This window comes from Bos mutus, chromosome 2, assembly GCF_027580195.1.
Source record: "Bos mutus isolate GX-2022 chromosome 2, NWIPB_WYAK_1.1, whole genome shotgun sequence".
Classification (NCBI taxonomy): Eukaryota; Metazoa; Chordata; class Mammalia; order Artiodactyla; family Bovidae; genus Bos; species Bos mutus.
Genome location: NC_091618.1, coordinates 41,357,613 through 41,377,180, shown reverse-complemented (window position 1 = coordinate 41,377,180; position 19,568 = coordinate 41,357,613). Strand labels below are relative to the sequence as shown.

The 19,568-nt window shown below is 39.7% G+C and overlaps 2 protein-coding genes and 2 non-coding genes across 4 annotated transcripts in view; 3 read left to right on the top strand and 1 right to left on the bottom strand.

Annotated features, from left to right (window-relative positions):
• Positions 1 to 12,581, bottom strand: part of NDUFS1 (NADH:ubiquinone oxidoreductase core subunit S1) — a 30,157-nt gene extending 17,576 nt beyond the window's left edge. Inside the window, 10 exon segments of the mRNA XM_070387774.1 lie at positions 1,255 to 1,395; positions 2,071 to 2,205; positions 4,549 to 4,734; positions 5,180 to 5,310; positions 5,402 to 5,483; positions 6,119 to 6,195; positions 6,835 to 6,942; positions 9,053 to 9,144; positions 9,845 to 9,909; positions 12,435 to 12,581. Coding sequence (XP_070243875.1) covers positions 1,255 to 1,395; positions 2,071 to 2,205; positions 4,549 to 4,734; positions 5,180 to 5,310; positions 5,402 to 5,483; positions 6,119 to 6,195; positions 6,835 to 6,942; positions 9,053 to 9,144; positions 9,845 to 9,905 — 1,013 coding nt within the window. The 5' untranslated portion in view covers positions 9,906 to 9,909; positions 12,435 to 12,581.
• A 314-nt stretch (positions 12,582 to 12,895) lies between these two features.
• Positions 12,896 to 16,017, top strand: EEF1B2 (eukaryotic translation elongation factor 1 beta 2). The gene is made up of 6 exons (XM_070387722.1): positions 12,896 to 13,179; positions 13,629 to 13,751; positions 14,739 to 14,865; positions 15,138 to 15,204; positions 15,605 to 15,730; positions 15,818 to 16,017. The coding sequence occupies exons 1-6, from the start codon at positions 13,100 to 13,102 to the stop codon at positions 15,970 to 15,972; spliced, it is 678 nt and encodes a 225-aa protein (XP_070243823.1). The 5' UTR covers positions 12,896 to 13,099; the 3' UTR covers positions 15,973 to 16,017.
• LOC138985011 (small nucleolar RNA SNORD51) lies at positions 14,982 to 15,060 on the top strand. The gene has a single exon (XR_011462250.1). It is a non-coding gene; the product is annotated as a small nucleolar RNA SNORD51 (small nucleolar RNA).
• Positions 15,332 to 15,465, top strand: LOC138985012 (small nucleolar RNA SNORA41). The gene has a single exon (XR_011462251.1). It is a non-coding gene; the product is annotated as a small nucleolar RNA SNORA41 (small nucleolar RNA).
• Positions 16,018 to 19,568: the final 3,551 nt, after the last annotated feature.

The window sequence follows — 19,568 nt, the reverse complement described above, 5'->3', positions numbered from 1 at the left end:
TAAAGAGACCATCAAAAGCATTCTTCATTCCTGGTAGTGTTTTCGATCCCTAGCATTTGTCTTTTGTTTTTTCTTAGAATTTCCATCTCTCTCTGCTAACATTGTTCATCCATTTTTGTATGCAGTCTTCTTTTTCCAATATAGTCTTTTAACATTTTAGTCATAGTTTAAAAAATACCTGGTCTGATACATCCAATATTCTTGTCACAGATGACTCTGGGTCTAATGCTTATTCAGTCTCCTGTGTTTTTACCTTTTAGTATGCCTTGAAAGTCATTGCTCAAAGATGGATGTGATGTACTGGGTAAAAGGAACTGAGCTAACAGGTGTTTAGTAAATATGGTGGTGAGGTTGAGTGGGCAGGGGAAGTATTTTCTAGTCCTATGATTAGGTTTTAGTCTCTCAATGAGCCTGTGCCAGTGAACTTTCAGTTTCTCTCATCCCCTCCCCCACATGGTATAGGACTGCAAGAGGTGGCTGAGGTTAGGTATTTCACTTCTCTCAGGTAGGCTAGGCTCTGATTAGAAACCCAGTAAATTAGGATCAGGGATTCCTAGGTGGTTCAGTGGTAAAGAGTCTGCCTGTCAGTGTGGGAGACTTAGGTTATGACCCTGGGTCAGGAAGATCCTCTGGAGAAGGAAATAGCAACCCACTCCAGCATTATTGCCTGGAAAATCCTGCAGACAGAGGAGCCTGGGGGAGTCCAGAGTCAATGGGGTTGCAAAGAGTCAGATATGACTTAGCAACTAAACAAAGAAGTCATCTTACCTAGGTAATATGGTAGCCCTGGTAGGCATCCCTCCAATGTGCTCTCTCATATATCATCTTCTGCATGACTACCCGAAAGCAACATACAATAATTGCCTGAAGATGCATCTTTTCCTACTAAATGATTGTGGAAATAGGAACCATGTGCTATAATCTTTATATCCCTACATCTAGCATGACGTCAGATGGCTCTCAATAAATGCTTGTTAAAAGGAAGGTAATCCTGGTAAGAGGAAACAAGTTAAGAGAAACAATAACCCCTCTTCATTAGAAAGATGTTCCCTATGGGACTTCGCTCGTGGTCCAGTGTCTAAGACTCTGTGCTCCCAATGCAGGGGGCCTGGGTTCAATCCCTGGTCAGGGAACTAGATCCCACATGCCACAACTAAAGAACCCACATGCAGCAACAAAAATAGAAGATCCTGTGTGCCACAACGAAGACCTGGTACAGCCAAAAAAAAAATGTGTCCTGGAAACCACAAATACAGTTATTCTATATTTCAATTTTTTACCATTCCAGCTACACGAGAGAGTGCATCCTCCCAGGTGGTATGTGTTAAAAGTCCCTTTTCATTTCTGACCATCGGTTCGGTAAGTCTTTGACGTTTTAGCCCATCATAGGCAAATCTAGATAACAGAAATTACACCATTTGTGGAATCTTTCTAAAAAGGCAACTGTAATTTTCAAATTTCAAATCTAAAAGAAATGTTATTTAAGTACAGTGTTGGTTAAAGGTAATAGAACAATAAACACATGGATACAAATAATCATTCCAGATTTCTTTGGAGATGAATTAATATTTTACAAACATTATCTGAAACTCAAATGCCACCTAAAATGTCTGAGTTCTTATCATTTATTTTCAGCTACCCAAAGAAACTTAAAATTACAATACGTTTGGTAGCTGAGAAAGCCAAATCATTTATAAAACCTGAGTATCTCTAGATATTTCATCAAAATTATGTTATGCAAACTCAAACTTATATTTAGCTTCTATTCTCCAATGAAAGAGAGACAAACTGAAATAGGTTAAATATCTTCATTTACTTCAATTTCTCCATCTAGGAGAAAAAAAGATATTTCTCAATATGAAAACCAGTAAATATGAAAGCCAGTAATATACCTAGGATTATTATTAATGTCAGTTTTATCCAATTCACTATATATCCTAACAATCCAGATTTCAATAGTCTATAAACAGTAATTTGCAAATATAAAAGACTGTTCCTTAAAATGAAAATTATTATAAAATTTCCTTTAAATCTACTGCAAAAGTTAAAGGAAAAAAACACAGCATATACCTGGTTTTATCAGAGATCCACTCTTCATTGATGTCCTCATGCATCCTTGGCAAAATCCTCATTACCTCTCCAGTTCTTGTGCTGACCACAATATTACTTCCAACTGCATCCATTACATCAATGGATTCTGTCTTTCTAAGAAAATAAACACATATATTTACTAGCTGATTTTGAGAATAAATGGACAAAGTTTCTGTTACGTGGTTTACCAAAATCAAAAAACTTTACATATACTTTCCTTTCGTTACATATATATACACACACACTCTCATATTTGAGCAGACCATAACACAAAAACAGAAGCCAGTTATCTGAAAGTTATCTAGTTATCTAAAACAGAAGCCAGTTGGAAAGGTTGTAAATAGCCAAACTGTGAAAACTTGACTATCAAAATAAATAAATTTTGGGGTATGGCTGATTAAGGAGCTTGACAAATCCTCCCTCCAAAAGCAAAAATAAAGCTAGACAAAACTGACGAAAGTAACCAACTCAACTCTTTGGAGAGCTAACAAAAGCAAACACATCATGTGAAGGTTTTATGTTTAGAGAAACTGCTGAACTTCTAGAAAGAATGGTGGAAACCAGCGGTGTTCTGGCTTGGGACTATTCTTATTGTCCTTCTCACCACCTTGAACTGGAGGTTCTGGTAGGATGGGGCAAGCTATGAAGACAGGAGATTTTTTCTTGCAGACAAAGACTCACTTGATTTGGAGAAATGGAAAAGCTGTCTGTGGAAGTGATACCTTGGAGGTCACTGAGCTGAGGAAAGTCAAGGACCTACTGGCATGAGGCTGCAGTCACAGGCAGGGTGAGCATTCCTAGAGGAGGCTGCACAAATGTGCAGCTGAGACCAGAGATAGCCCAGGCTATTCACTCTCCTGGACAACACAGAGACCCAAGAGACCTAATGTAAACTACAAGCTGGGCAGACCGGAAAACAGCCTGAACTCTGAATATGCTTTTCTATCCACAAACAAGGGCAACCCACATGGCTCAGTGGTAAAAGAACCTGCCTGCAATGCAGGAGATGCAGGTTCAATTCCTGGGTCAGAAAGATCCCATGGAGAAGGAAATGGCAAACCACTCTTGCCCATATTCTTGCCTGGGAAATTCCATGGACAGAGGAGCCTGGCGGGCTACAGTCTATGGGGTCCCTAAAGAGTCAGACACAACTTAGCAACTAAACAGGAACAACAATCCACACACAGATCCACTGGCAGAGGATGGAAGCTTTACTGGCTCAAAGAATTTGAGCATGATCATTATTTGACTACTAAGCTATACAGAGAAGCAACTCCTAAGAAGCCCTGCTTAAAAATAAAAACAATAATATTAAAATGTTCAATGATAGAAGGAAAGTCATGTTTAAAGATGAAAGGGAAGAACTTCCCTGGTGGTGCAGTGGTTAAGACTCTGAGCTCCCAATGCAGGGGACCGGGGTTCAATCCCTGGTCAGGGAATTAGATCTCACATGCCACAACTAAAGATCCTGCATGCCACAGCTAAGACCTGGCACAGCCAAATAAATTAATAAAAATAACTATTAAAACAAAAAAGATTAAAGGGAAATATAAAATCATGAATCAACAAGTGAAGATTCCCAGCGAGGATACAAAAATTAAAAAAAAAAAAAGAAACAAATTCTGGAGTTGGAAAATGTAGCTAATAAAAAGCTGACTGTAGCGGTTGAATAGAAGATTTGGGATGGTAAAAGAATGAACCTGATATGATATGTCAACAGAATCCATCTAATCTGAAGAACAAAGAGAGAAAAAGTTTTAAAAAATGAATAGTGTCTCAGAGACCTATAGCACATTAAATGTACCCTCATATGTATTACAGAGAGGAGAAAAAACTCTCTACTTAAACTTTTGAGTTATGTACTGTCTTTTTTTTATACATAAATACATGGTTCAAAGCCTGGAATTTTAAGATGCTCCCATATACTCTGGTAGGAGTTTAAAATTAGAGGGCAATTTAATATGTTTCTAGAACCTGAAAAGTATTCAAATTTATTTTCAATGATCTATTTAATTTCTTAGTTTATTCAGAAGAATCAGAGATAGAATCAGAGAAAATGTAAATATATTTATCATAGATTTTTAATTATACAGTAATAGAAATAAACTAAAGGTCTAATAAGAACTGATTAAATAATGTATGATTTGTATACACGGTTGAAAGTTTAATATACAATGAGAGGAAACTATAAATTTTTAAAAATCAACACAATCTTACTCTTTGGAAGAAGTAAATAATTTTGTGATTAAGTACTCTAGAATTAATTTCCAAGGAAACAACAACTGACTTGCACAGGTTCATCCTATCTATCTAACAACTTACATTCCAGTAAAAGGGTTTCACTTTAAGCAAACAAAACCTTAGCAGACCAAAACAATTAGAACTCAGGAAGAAAATAAATCTTAAATTTTTTTGAATGATACTGAAGTAAAGGACAAAAAATACAATGATAAATACCTTGTTTCCCAAGGCCGAGCGGTAAAGGCATAGGGCTTAGAAGTCAGGGCACCTACAGGGCAGATGTCAATGATGTTGCCAGAAAGTTCAGACATGAACATCTTTTCAATGTATGTGCCAACTTGCATATCGTTTCCTCTGCCTGTAGTTCCCAAATCATCCACTCCTGCGATCTCACTTGCAAACCTACAGGATAAAAATGCACCAAACAACTGGTCAGACCTGCAAAATTACCTCCTTTCTTATTATTGCAAAGATAATGATTTTCAAAACACTAAGAAGGTTGTTTTCAATGGTAAGTGCAGTTCCTGAATAAAAATTAATAATAAATGCTGGCATTTGAGGTGTAACACACATACAGAAAATTGTACAAATCCATGTGTACAGCTCAACAAGTTATCATAAAGTTAATGCTTGTAGATTCTGATTTTTAAATCCAACTGAAGTTGCTGTTAACTAAAACTGAAAACTTTTTCACTCTATTGGCTTATGTAAAAAGCAACCAATACAACATCCCTCTTTTCTACCAAATAAAAGTTGCTATCCTTTCCAGTGTTATTATTCCACCAAGTTTTGTGAATATCAGGGCTAAGAATACAAATGATATTCCAAGAGACAGAAAAATAATTACCTGATGCAGCGAGTACACTGTATACACCTAGTCATAATGGTTTTTACCAACGGCCCAATGTTCTTGTCCTCCACAGCACGTTTCCCCTCTAAAAACCGGCTCCTATCACTTCCAAACATCATGGACTGGTCCTTAAGTAGATTACAAAAGAGTCAACCTAATTTTGCTAACAAAATTAAAACCTGAGACAACCAAAAGAATTAAGAAATTAAGACTACATACCTGCAGATCACATTCACCTCCCTGGTCACAAATAGGACAGTCCAGTGGGTGATTTGCTAATAAGAACTCCATCACACCTTCTCTGTACAGAAAATCGTAATATGTAAACTTAAGTAAATTGCTGGCATTCAAAATGGTTTACATATAGGGTATTTAAATAACCGTGACAGATGTATGTTCTCATACAGTTAGTATGGATTTTATATTTACTATCAGAAACACCACTGTTAATTATCATAAAAGTAATATTAAATACATAATTTAAAAAATGTTTATGAATCTGGAATAAAATATCATTAGAGAACCTAGAAAATTATGAGTTTTAACAACACAGAATTATCAAAAGTTGCTGAATGGGCCTCAGAAAACTCAGGCATTAATTCAGAAAAACATGAACGCAAAGCAAAAACAAACACAACCAGTGCCAGTACAGTTCAGTATCCTTGCAATAATCTCAGCTCAGTAAGCCCCAGACTCACTGCCATCACAGGCTGAGCAGAGTTCTAAACGGGGGTTTTTAATGCTGATTCCAATACAGACTCAAAAACATAAACACCTGACTTCACCTCCTCTATGTGTACTTACTTCCAACTGCTGCTAGAAGCACAACTTCTTCAGAGTCTGATACTGAATTTCTCATCTATGGGAAGGTCTACATATTGAAATGTTCAATTTTCTGCCAAGAAAAGTCACTATGCTGAGTTAACAGTAAAGTACCTGGCTTTCTTAGTTTTCTCAGAGTTTGTCAGGATATTCCAACCTTTCATTACTGGCATGGCACAAGCAGCTACAACCTGGAATTTCAATGGAGAAATCTCTAAGTATTTGTAATTATATAAATTTTATTTGTAATTATGAAAACAAGCAAAGAACAGAATATTTTTGAAGACTGAGTGTTTTAGTTTTCATGTTTATAATATGATAGTCTGGCACTTTACATTTCTCTTAAAAATAAGACATCATCTTAATTTTATTATAATAATTAAGATGATTTTTTAATAAGAGGCTCTGAAACAGAACATCAAATAACTGTTTTGATGAGCAGGCACTACTGAACTAAAACTGCATAAACCAAAACAGAGTTAAATTGAACGTGAACCTTTTCACTGCAACCCTTTTCTCTAGTGAAAAATGGCACAGCATAAGCACTTCCAATGTTGTGTGTCATACAGTCACTTGGAAATACTGACTGCTCTAAGAAGGTCCCTTTAATTTCTAAACATTACAATTATATAGGACTTGCACTTATAAAGTACAATGTGTTTCCAGTTGTGAAATGAAGAGAATCAATCACACAGAAAATAAATTTATAGATAGAAGTAAACAGGACCAGACTCTTGGTTACAACAATATTGATTTTAAATAAAGTTTGCTACATAATTTAAAGTTTTCTACCTTCTACAGCATGGTGTGTAATTTTAGGCATTAAGTACCTTAGGAGCTTTCTCAATTTCAACAAGGCACATCCTGCAGTTTCCAGCAACAGACAACCTTTCGTGATAACAGAATCGAGGAATCTGCATGCCAACCTTCTCACAAGCCTAGAAGAGAAAGTAAAAAATATTTGCACTAGAATAACCTGACCTTCCTGTGTCTTATCTAAAACACAGGAAAAAGAAAACAAACAAAAATCAAACAAGAAAAAAATGAAGCCATCCACTACTTATCTAATTACTCCAATCCAAATATCTGCATCTTCATTCCACCTTCATCCTCAAAGAGATTTCCCTCCTTTTCTTTATTCTTGACTCCAACCTCTATCTGCTCTGAAGATACCTCTTTAAAGATCCTCACCATGCCTAAAAACTGGATAAAGCATCCTCAGACTGTGCTTGACTACTCACTTGTCCTCTGAACCATTCTCTACAAAGATTCCTCCTTCGAACTCTGTCCCAGTGGTTTCATGTCCCTGGATTTCCTCATTGACTAGCTCTCCTCCTTTAGATTAGACTTCATTTCACACCATCTAGGTGACTATAATCTGGTTCTGTCTTTGGCCCCATATATCCCGCCCAGGACTCCCCACTGTTGGCTAAGGGCTCTTCTCAGTTCCCATTTGCCTAGTGAGGGGGATTAGTTCAGCTCTGCCAATTATCCCTGCTCCTTTGCTGAGCCTATAAATGCACTTAAATTTCGAGAGTTAGTTATTCCATCCTTAGCCCTCACTCTAAAGCAATCTCATCAATTTTCAATATTTTTAACAACTTGATAAAAATGCACCAAGTCTTCCTGTGTGCTAGATGCAGTGGGTCAACTGTCCCCACCTTCACACTAGCCCATTTTACATACTGATTACATTCGAACCTTCATCTGCAATCCTGACAGTCTTCCACTTCTTTAGATGTAGGTAGGCATTTACATGTGCATGTTCTTTAGACAGTTAAAATTCAATCTATTTCCGTTCCCTACTTCTCCAGGGGATCTTCCCCACCCAGGGATTGTATCCGGGTTTCCCGCATTGCAGGCAGATTCTTTATCATCTGAGCCACAGGCAAGCCCTGTCCCCTCCTACATATCCCCAAATAAGATAACGAAGCCAGAAATCACAAAAACTCCTCTGCTCTTCATCATTCCTAAAGGCCTGTCTATCTACATCTCACTCTCTCATGAATATACTCTTTTGTTTCCATTTCCATTGCCACTATTTTGGCCCTTCTCATTTCCTGCTCCACTAATGCAAGATATACTCTATCCTTGTCTCATTCTAATCTTAATCACCAAAGCACCATACTCTACAGTCAATGTCATACTGCTTAGTAGCATGAAAACTCTTGATGGGCCAAACTACAAGCTCTTTAACATTGCACTGACTATCTTTAATGACTAGACCTTCTCCAACATCACAGTTCTGATTTCCTGTTATCTCCTCTTCCACACACACCTTGTTTCACTAGTACTAAATGACCTGAAGTTTCCTTGTCCACATATAAACATCTGTTCATCCTTTAAAAACTTCTCAGGGATCACCTGAGATATTTCTGACATCTCTTCTACCACCTCCTATTCATGCCAAAATACTCTCCACTGTACACTGAACATATTTTTGTTATATATTTATTGTTTATATTTCTATGCCTGATGGTACAAAAGTTACTGCTAAAATTAATAAAGAGCATTTAGCTCTGCAATAATTTACAATGGAATAAAGCACTACTTCTTCATGACCAATTTTGTTAGTTCTGGAAGAAACTGGAGATATTAAGTGTTTAGGGCATAAATTTAAGAACCTACTACCCTCCATTTACCTGCTTTGTAGGATACCTTCCTAGAAACATTGTTAAAAACAGGAGAGTTATGTAAATGTGCATCAAGCAGGCTCATAAAAAAGATTACCTTTCTCCCAAACTTACTCATATTAACTAATAATTTATTTCACATAACTTAAAATTTCTAAATGGGAATTTATTTGTAAGGCAGAAGTGAAACAAAAGAATTCCCACAGTTCATTAAGAAAGTCAGAAACAGAAAAGCTCATTCTGATATGCCAAGGTTTCAAATCGAAGTTATTTTCATATAATTTTACTATCTACAGTTCTTTAAAGAGCATTTGTCAAGGAATCTTGAAAATTTTAGAAGTAAACAGTATCAAGAAAATAAAATTTTTTTCAATCAGATTATGCACAAAAATAAAGAACTGAAATTAATGCCTACTTGAAGGACGGTAGTTCCTGGTTCCACCATGACAGACTGACCATCAACAAATACTTCAATCAAGTTGCTTGCTGCTGTGGCAGTTGTTCGAACTGATCATCCAAAACATTGAGGTGAAGATGAAATTAACAGAATTCAAGTTATCATAGCAGAGGGGGTAATGGATTAAATAATTAACCTACAGGTCTAAATTTTTTCCTCATTTAATACTATTCCCTTCTATTTCTCTAGATGCAAACTTTTAAAATACTGAATTAGAGGAAAGCTTTTCCAGTCCTTAACACCAAATGGAATATAGTTGTCTATTTTTAACAGCGGTTTAGGCTGTAACTTTTTTGGCCCTGCTGTGTGGCATGTGTACAATCTTAGTTCCCTACCAGGGATTGAACCATGCCTCCTGCCACTGTTAGTGCAGAGTCCTAACCATGGGACTGCCAGGAAGTCCCAGTTATAACTTTTAATGCCACTGAACACATGTTCCTGGGAAGATCACTTCTCAAAAGCAGAACGACTGCTTTTTCCATTCTGGCACTGATGGGGAATTCCTATTACTTTCCATTTCTATGAACTGTTTAAAGCTGTATTATTCTATTCAGCTATTCTATTCTATTTTTAATAAAAACTATTATATTTTTAAAGAAAAATAAACCACTGACTCAACATTGTTTCTATTTTTATTTAAAATCTATTATGGATTTAGGGTCTTTTAAGAAACATTCCATAAACCTATAAATTTACAAAGATAGACAGTTTAGTGCCCACAAACTTGCAATTTAAAAAAAAGATACTCACCACATCCTTTAGAAGACTTGGAAAGGCCTACTAAGGCCTTTCTTACAGGTATCCTTAACATACTGCTAAAAATAAAACAAAGAAGGGCTATGTTATGATAGAAAAAACAATCCCAATAACAAACTTTTTAGTAATATTTTATGGGTTTAAAGGACTTCATATACATATTTTATTCCATGGAACATTTCACAAGTCCTGATATTGTTTCTCAAATTATAGAGATGAGAATACTCCATCTCAGCTAAAGTAACTGACTTTTACATCATCAAGAAGCTAAGGAAGAGCCGCTAGTATATAAATATGAGCCTTCTAATTCTATACAAAGGGCAGTTTTGTTGTTTTTAATTATAAACAAATGGTCAAACTTAAATACAACTATGTAGTAAAATAAATTCCAAGAATTAGCTTATCATTAGTTGCTATGTAAAATAAAGCCTACCTTTCTATCTTCATTTCCTGCTAATACACATTCCAAAATTCTATGTTCTGAGCAGTTATCTACTAAATGCTCCTGAGATATTCTGAGCCTAAGATATTCACAAGCCTAAGCTTGAAAAAGTCTGGAGTGCCATTTTCTGTGTCAACTAGTACATTTATCTTTCAGATTTGCAATTATTTATTTTTGCGCTTGTTCTACCCCCACACTGTATTATGAACTTCCTGAATCTTTCTATCTCTACCCCTAAGGATCGCGCACAGTAAGCTCTAAAAGAGTGGTTCTCTACAAGACACAATTTTGTTTCCCAGGGAACATTTAGCAAGGTCCAGAGAAATTGTCTGTGGTCAGGATGAGGGGAAACCTATTGGTGTCTAGCGGGTAGAGGTCAGGGTGCAATTAAAGATCCTACAATACTCAGGACAATTTCCCATAAAATAGAATTACCTAAAGTGCTGCAGCTGAGAAGCCCTCTCTACAGGATTTGCTGAATTACTGAAATAAATGAAAGTAGGTTACAGAACTTAACACCAATTAAAGGTGTACATAAGCGAACACTGAAAAGTTATTTGATCTTTTAGGTCCACTCACTTGATTATATGGACAAAGCATTGCTGAATCAGAACAGCACAGATTCAAAATCAACAATCAATATTTCATACAACAGTGTAAAAAATTTTAATTACTATTTTGCTCATGTCCAATACAATATGAAACTGGTGCCTACTTTAGCTAGAAAATCCATGAGGACTATTTGTATTGAACACCCTGCAACAAATGGAAGACTGCATAACCCCAACATAAGAAATACAGATTTGCAAAACTTTGATAAGTGCTTTACACTTTTTTGGCTACCTTGCAGGAACAGAAAAAATCGAATATAAGATGGGAAAGTGCTAATGATGAACCATTTCTAAAACTAGACTGAACACGTTTTGGTACAGGGATAGATAATACCACTCCACATTCACCATGTATCCTGCATCCATCCACTTCTTTCCCTCCAAGGTACTATCCTATTCCAAGCCACCATCATCTCTTGCTTGGATTATTAGAACAGCCCCCTAACAGGTCTCCTGGCTTCCACACTGCTCCTATTGCCTCTCCCATCTTCCCAAGGGCTGTGGCCTCAGACTGAAATGCTCTTTCCTCAGATCTTTCTGGGCCCTCCTCATCCTTCAAATTTCTGCCTTAAAAGGCATTTCTCAGGGAGATTTTCTTAGACCAGTCTAACTAAAACTATCGTAACTACTCCCCAGTCATGTCACCCATTTAATTCTTCCTTGCAGACTCGCTTCTAGTTTATAATAGACGTCCAATAACTATTTGCTAAATGAGTTCTATCTCTACCATCTGGCCATCACTTCCACTTTCCTGGCATTAAAAAGTGTAGGTGCTCTGGCAATCTTGTAACACCCTGCTTAAAGATGCACATACAATTCAGTGGGGGAAAAAAAAAGACTTTCAGTAAAAAACCAACCTGATGTTTCTTCATCAGAAACACTTCATTTTACAGCTTCTATACTCTCACAAGTTCTGTTTCTGAGCACAGTTGTACCTGACCCACGCTTTTATAGTACATGTGCATGCATTAGATCCCCAAATTTAAACAACGTAGCTTTGTCATTTGCAGTGCAACCTCTGGGCCAACTGTTTAAATGTCCCTTTCTTCCCCACCAGTGAAAATGGTAAGAAGTGCTACCCAATGCAGCCCTTGCACAAAACCAAAAAACAAAACAAAAGGCATGCACAGTTGCTAAGGCAACAGCGGCCAAAGATGCCCAGTACCAGGTATGTGTTAATTTGGGGGAAAAGGCTCAGTCTTTAGGCCTAAGTCACTGACACAGGTTCTCTCCAGGAAGGGGACTGTCTTGCATTCCCGTGCAAAGGGAAGGTCACCCAAAAGGTGACTCGGACCAGCGTTCCCCAGGGCCTCCAGGTTTCCTCCTCCTCTCTGCTCCATCAGACCAGAGATCTTGCCTAACAGTCCTCACCTGCCGGCTCTCGGGGGTTCCCGAGGAGGCGGGGTGGAACGCGGCGCAAAGTCAAGGACAAGAGGAGAATGAGTGGGCTGAGACAAAGGAAACAGTCTCGTCAATAAACAAACGCCGGGGGCTGGGGCACCTCAGCCTTCTCACCCAAACACGACCTCACCTTCTCCCTGGAGCCGCGGAGGCTGCCCTGCAGAATTGTCTGCAATACACCGACCCCTTCAGAGGCCGGGTTGCCTATTCAATATGGCGGTCTCGGGTATCTCCGCCAGCCGGGCCTGGAAGAACGGAAAGCCGGGAGGGACTAGAAACCCCAGTTCGACAATTTCCGGCTGATAGAGTTCGGCAACTTCCGTCGGCTTGACAGAGGGCGGGGCGGAGGGCGTAGCACCCGGGAGGAGGCCGGGGTGGGGTTGGGGGTGACGGGGGCCGGCTCGGACCCGCAGTTCCGCCGGAAGTGGCCTGTCGGTTGAGGCCGAGCGTTTTCGGCCATCTCCGGCGCCCCCAGAGGGCGGGTCCTAGAGTCTTCGAAAACCTTGAGGTAGCAATTTAAGAAATATCCATTTTATTAATTGATTTCCAAATGCAAAGAAAGGCCAATGGATAAATTGCGGGCCATTAATTTAGAGCCTTTGCTTTTTACGTTGAAGAATCTTAACGTACTTTGACCTTTAACCTGCGGCCGAGGGCCTCGGAGAGAAACGCCTCCGTTTCTATATAAGGGATTTCCGGCCTTTGGCGGCCCTTTTTTTCCTCTTAGCGCTGGGCGCAGGCCGGTTGCGCGCCTCTTTTTCTTCGCTGCCTCCCAGTTCTAGATTAGCCGTCGCCATGGGTTTTGGAGACTTGAAAAGCCCCGCTGGCCTCCAGGTGCTCAACGACTACTTGGCGGACAAGAGTTACATAGAGGGGTGAGCGCATTGGCCCGGGTCGGGCAGGGCCGGGTTGGTGGGGCCACGTGGCGCCGCCTCGGCTGCGGCTAGAGGAAGGGAAACCCGGTCCCAGGGCTCTCCTTGGGGAGGGGGTTGCGAGGGAACAAGGGTTAAAATGTGCTTTTTCCGCATGCTTAACTCCACCAGGTTTTTCCACGTCTTTGCTCCGTTAACAGATGTAAGCCTGTAGCTCCATGTTAGCAATTGCAATTTCTGAAGAGGTCTACTGAGTGGCAAGAATGTCTCAGGGTATCGCGGAGAACCAAATAAATGATCCCTTATCCTAAGAAGCTTATTTCTTACAAAAGACAAAGCAGCTTAGGTACCCCGGTGACGAAAGGGCGAGTTCGTAGTGTTTGTCATTCATTTGCTGGTGTTTGTATCTCTCCTTATAAAAGTGTGTGTAATTACGTTTGTATCATCGGCAGGTATGTGCCATCACAAGCAGATGTAGCAGTGTTTGAAGCCGTCTCCGGCCCACCACCTGCCGACTTGTGTCATGCCCTCCGTTGGTATAATCACATCAAATCCTATGAGAAGGAAAAGGCCAGGTAAAATTATCTTTGTGTTTGCTTGAGGAATAGAATACTTTCAGAGCTTAAACTCGGGGTTTTCACGTGACAAGTTAGGGTTCAGGATATTTTAGTTTTGTTGGGATATTGTGAGCTAATTTCTCCATGACTTGAGAAGGGCCAAGAGACCGAAATCCTCCCATTTTTTCACGTAGCAGGTAGAACGTGACCATATTGAAGGAAAAAATTGGTCAATCTAGGAAATAGAAAATTTTATTCAAGCCACACCGAGGATTATAACCTCTGAAAAACTCTTCTGAAACCTGACAACTGTTCCCTCCACATAAGTAAGACAAGGCTGTAAATAATGTAAATGATTCATTTATTATTTAATGATGGTTTATATAATCTAGATCTACAGGTGCAAAGCAGGTTCATCATGACCCAAGATTAAGAAGAAATATTTCTTTAAGAGGGTTGGTTAATGCACATATACAATGCAGCCTAGAGGGGAGGCAGGTGGTTCAAATGGACTAAGAAAGATTTTATTTTTAATTTTTATTTTGTCTTGCCACAAAATATGAATTTTACTTGATCAAAAACAGCAATTCACCTGTTCCCCACACTGCCTTTCCAACGTGCCTGACCTTGACTTGGGGGGCAGTGCACCTCTGGGATGAGCGGGTCCTTCTTCAATCTTCGGAAACTGCTAACAAGAATGGAAGTTTGAGGAGGTAGACTCCAGTTCACTAAGAATGGAACTGAGCATACTTAATGAAATCTCAAATAGAAATAATCATTCTGAAAGTATATCATTGTCCATATTGAATAAAATGTTTCACATGGTACTGATGATTGTTGGGTGAGAAGCTCAACATATATATAAAAGTATTTACCAGGGAGGGTTGAAGGGTAAATTCTTAGTATAAAAGAGATTCTTTAGTTTTAATGAAAACAAGCTCTCGCGTGTTACATGAAAGGGGACATGGTGACCTAGTAATATTTGATTAATTTTTTTTTTTCAAGCCTGCCAGGAGTGAAGAAAGCTTTGGGCAAGTATGGCCCTGCTAATGTGGAAGACACCACAGAAAGTGGAGCTACAGATAGTAAAGATGATGATGACATTGATCTCTTTGGATCTGATGATGAGGAGGTATGGCATAAATTGACTTATGTGTGTATCTGTGCTTAAGCACAGGCTCTGTAGCCAAAATCCCTGGGTTTTAACTCTGGCTTCACTTAAAATTACCTGCCTTTTAAAAATTCTGACTGGCTACATGATGAATAAAATCAAATCACCATCTTTCGGCTGAGTTCGTGATGGATTTGCTTTTTTCTGACAAAGCCAGTCTTTGTTACAACCCACCAGCTTTAAACTAAGGAACAATCCACTTTGTGAAATACATGAAATTTTTTCCTCTACAGGAAAGTGAAGAAGCCAAGAGGCTAAGAGAAGAACGCCTTGCCCAGTATGAGTCAAAGAAAGCCAAAAGTGGGTCATTTTATAATTTGTGTCTAATTGACTTAATAGATTTCATAATGTGAATAATCTTTTTAAAAAGTTAACCTTCAAAGTAATTTCCTTTCCTCCCCATTTTGTTGAAGTAGAGCTTCAAAACTTCCACAGCTACTGGTCTGCAGCTGTTCTTAAAGGTAGCAGCTGTGGCATTCCACTGTGGGAAAGAAACTGTCACACAACTCAACACCTCTTTCTCAGCACAACAGAAAGTGGGCATGTGTGTGACAAACACAAGGTGTGTGTTCTATACTTCTGTGTGGCTAAGGAGATGATCCATTTAGAAACAAATTTAAGATTTATTAAGTGACTTGGAGTAGGGTAAAAAGAATTGTTTGAACGATGCTGTTTCCTGTACACTTTTTAAATTTTTTAGAACCAGCACTTGTCGCCAAGTCTTCCATCTTATTAGACGTGAAACCTTGGGATGATGAGACTGATATGGCAAAACTAGAGGAGTGCGTCAGAAGCATTCAAGCAGATGGCTTGGTCTGGGGCTCTTGTGAGTTTAATCTTCTCTTTTTGACACTGGCATCTGCATAGTTTCCAACTGTGTCAATTCTAAGATTTTTTTCGATCTTCTTTTCAGCTAAACTAGTTCCGGTTGGGTATGGCATTAAAAAACTACAAATACAGTGTGTAGTTGAAGACGACAAAGTTGGGACAGACATGCTGGAGGAGCAGATCACTGCTTTCGATGAGTATGTACAGTCTATGGATGTGGCTGCATTCAACAAGATCTAAAATCCATCATGGTTCAGTGCCCATAAATAAAAGTTTGAAAGACAACCCTTGGCTCTTGATTTCTAAATAAGAAGGTGGTACTTATATTCCATTTTTGAGGGAAGAAATTCAGTGGCTAGATAATTCATAAATAATGTAAATTTAGGTCAGCATTGTCATTCAACATTTAGCCAAAAAAAGACTACCTGTTATGAATACTGTGGCTACGCATAGATGTAAGGTAGATTTTATAAACAAAAGTGGACTTAGGACAACTTCTCTACCTGTTAGTGACATCCTCTATAAGTGGTGATACAACTTTTACTGCAGTATTTCAAGCGTTTATATTATTGAAGAGGTGTACGTGACTGAGAATTTGTACTAAGAGTTTTTTTTTTCTTTAACCACATCACTTGGCTTTTGGGACTTTAGTTACCCAGGTCCAAGGCAGTTAACTGCCAAGAGTTGATTTTAGATTAATTTGGCCCATGTATAATGGCTCAGTTACAAAATTACCTAATATCTGAGCTGACTCCTCAATGAGAATATTCAGAATATCTTGAATCATAAGAAATGAGTGAAAAACAGATAAAGTGCTTATGGTAACACCAGGCATGTGCAAATAATATCATTTTGTTGGATAGTTAAACATTTGGAGTTAAAGGAATTAAAGGCCAAGACTAACTCATTTTGTAGTTGGGGACGATGGCTGACAGTAGTTTGTTGTGACCTAACATCAAGCTAGGGTCTGCTGCTGCTGCTGCTAAGTCGATTCAGTCATGTCCGACTCTGCGACCCCATCCCTGGGATTCTCCAGGCAAGAACACTGGAGTGGGTTGCCATTTCCTTCTCCAAGGTAGGGTCTACTTGTGACTAAAATCACAATTAAAAGTCCCAACTAAAAATGTTACGTGTTACATGAGTTAGTATGTGTGATTTACTAAAGGTTACCTACCTAACCCAGAGCTTGGTTTCCCAGTGGTGCTAGTGGTAAAGAACCCACCTGCTAATGCAACAGACTTGGGTTCAATCCCTGGGTTGGGAAGATCCCCTAGAGAAGGAAATCACAGCCCACTCCAGGATTGTTACCTGGATAACCCTATGGACAGAGTAGCCTAGTGGACAGTGGTCCATGGGGTCACAGAGAGACACAACGCAAAGTGACAGCCTGTAGGCAACCTGGAGGAGGGGAGGATTCCCAGAATTTGTCATGAATTGCAACCTGCGTCAAGGCAACATTGTAAATTTTACATGATGCCTTCTGTACTGTTTGATCTTCCCTGGTTGCTCAGAGGTTAAAGCGTCTGCCTCCAACGTTGGAGACCTGGGATTGATCCCTGGGTCGGGAAGATCCCCTGGAGAAGGAAATGGCAACCCACTCCAGTATTCTTGCCTGGAGAATCCCATGGACAGATGAGCCTGGTAGGCTACAGTCCACAGGATCACAAAGAGACAGACACGACTGAGCGACTTCACCTTCACCTTCTGTACTGTTGGGGAGAATTTGTGTTGAGCCTGTGTGGTGGTGTGGGGAGGGAAGCCTAAAGATTCTTCAAGAGATGGGAATACCAGATCACTTTACCTGCCTCCTGAGAAATCTTTATGCAGGTCAAGAAGCAACAGAACTGGACATGAAACAACAGACTGGTTCCAAAGTGGGAAAGGAGTCAAGACTGTATGTTGTCACCCTGCTTATTTGACTTACATGTAGAGTACATCATGTGAAATACCAGGCTGGAATCAAGATTGCCAGGAGAAATAATAAACTCAGATAATGCAGATGACACCATCCTGATGGCAGAAAGCAAAGAACTAAAGAGCCTCTTAATGAGAGTGAAAGGAGAGTGAAAACGCTGGCTTAAAACTCAACATTAAAAAAACCGAGATCATGGCATCTGGTCCCATCACTCCATGGCAAATAGATGGAGAAACAAGGGGAACAGTGATAGACTTTATTTTCACAGGCTCCAAAGTCACTGCAGATGGTGACTGCAGCCATGACATTAAGACGCTTGCTCCCTGGAGAAAAAGCTATGACCAAACTGGACAGCATGTTAAAAAGAGATACTACTGACAAAAGTCTGTCTAGTCAAAGGTATGGTTTTTCCAGTAATCATGTATGGATGTGAGAGTTGGATCATAAAGCTAAGCACCGAAGAATTGATGCTTTTTGGTGTTGAAGAAAACTTTAATTAAGAGTCCCTTGGACTGCAAGGAGATCAAACCAGTCAGTCCTCAAGGAAATGAGTCCTGAATGTTCACTGGGAAGACTGATGCTGAAGCTGAAATTCCAATACTTTGTCCACCTGATGCAAAAAACTGACTCCTTGGAAAAGACCCTGATGCTGGGAAGATTGAAGGCAGGAGGAGAAGGGTATGACAAGAGGATGAGATGGTTGGATGGCATCACCGACTCCACAGACGTGAGTTTGAGTAAGCTCCAGGAGTTGGCGATGGAAAGGAGCTGGTGTGCTGCGGTCCATGGGGTCATCTCAGAGAGTCGGACATGACTGAGCAACTGAACTGAACTGTGTAGTAGTGTTTGGGAGGGAGGCCTAAAGATGGGTGATTGATCCCTAGGCTGTGGTTCATGAGTCTAGCTTGGGTGAGGAAGTGGGACATTCTACCTGAATTTGTAAGTCTGACTAAGTCTGTCAGGGTGGGGGATCTTCAAAACTGAGATGGTGCTACAGTTGAATGAATGTACTGAGAGGAGAATGGTACTGTAGTCAGATGATAGTCCAGTATTGGAAACAGCTGCATGTTAACAGTTTGCAATATACTGAACCTTTGAGTATATATTTTTCAAATATATAAATGTTTTTTACTTGGCTGTAGCCGGTCTTAGTTGCAAGAGGGGACAACGTGATGAGATGGATGGCATCACTGACTCAATGGACATGAGTTTGAGCAAACTCTGGGAGATGGTGAAGAACAGGGAAGCCTGGTGTGCTGCAGTCCATGGGCCAGCAAAGACTTGGACACGACTGAGCAACTGAACAAGAAGTCTTGGATGTGGCATGTGGGATCTAGTTCCTTGACCAGAAATCAAACTCAGGATCCCTGCATTGAAAGTGTGAAGTCTTATTAACCACTGACCACCAAGGAAGTCCCTTGGTGGGACTTCCTTTTTTTTCTTTATGAGTAGTATTTATATCGGAGAAGGCAGTGGCACCCCACTCCAGTACTCTTGCCTGGAAAATCCCATGGGCGGAGGAGCCTGGTAGGCTGCAGTCCATGGGGTGGCACAGAGTCGGACACGACTGAGCGACTTCACTTTGACTTTTCACTTTCATGCATTGGAGAAGGAAATGGCAACCCACTCCAGTGTTCTTGCCTGGAGAATCCCAGAGACGGGGAAATGTAGTGAGCTGCCATCTATGGGGTCGCACAGAGACAGACGCAACTGAAGCGACTTAGCAGCAGCAGCAGTATTTATATATTTTTTTGCAGTAGTAGTTTTCAGAAAAGTAGAGCTTGGAAATTGTGGACCTCCAAAAATGTTCATTTTGTAGTCTGTAGGCCAAAGAGATTACAACAGACCCAGTCTAAAATCACTGGAGATATTTTCAGGTTGTCACAATTATGGTAGCCAGCAGAGGGCAGCACTTGATTTT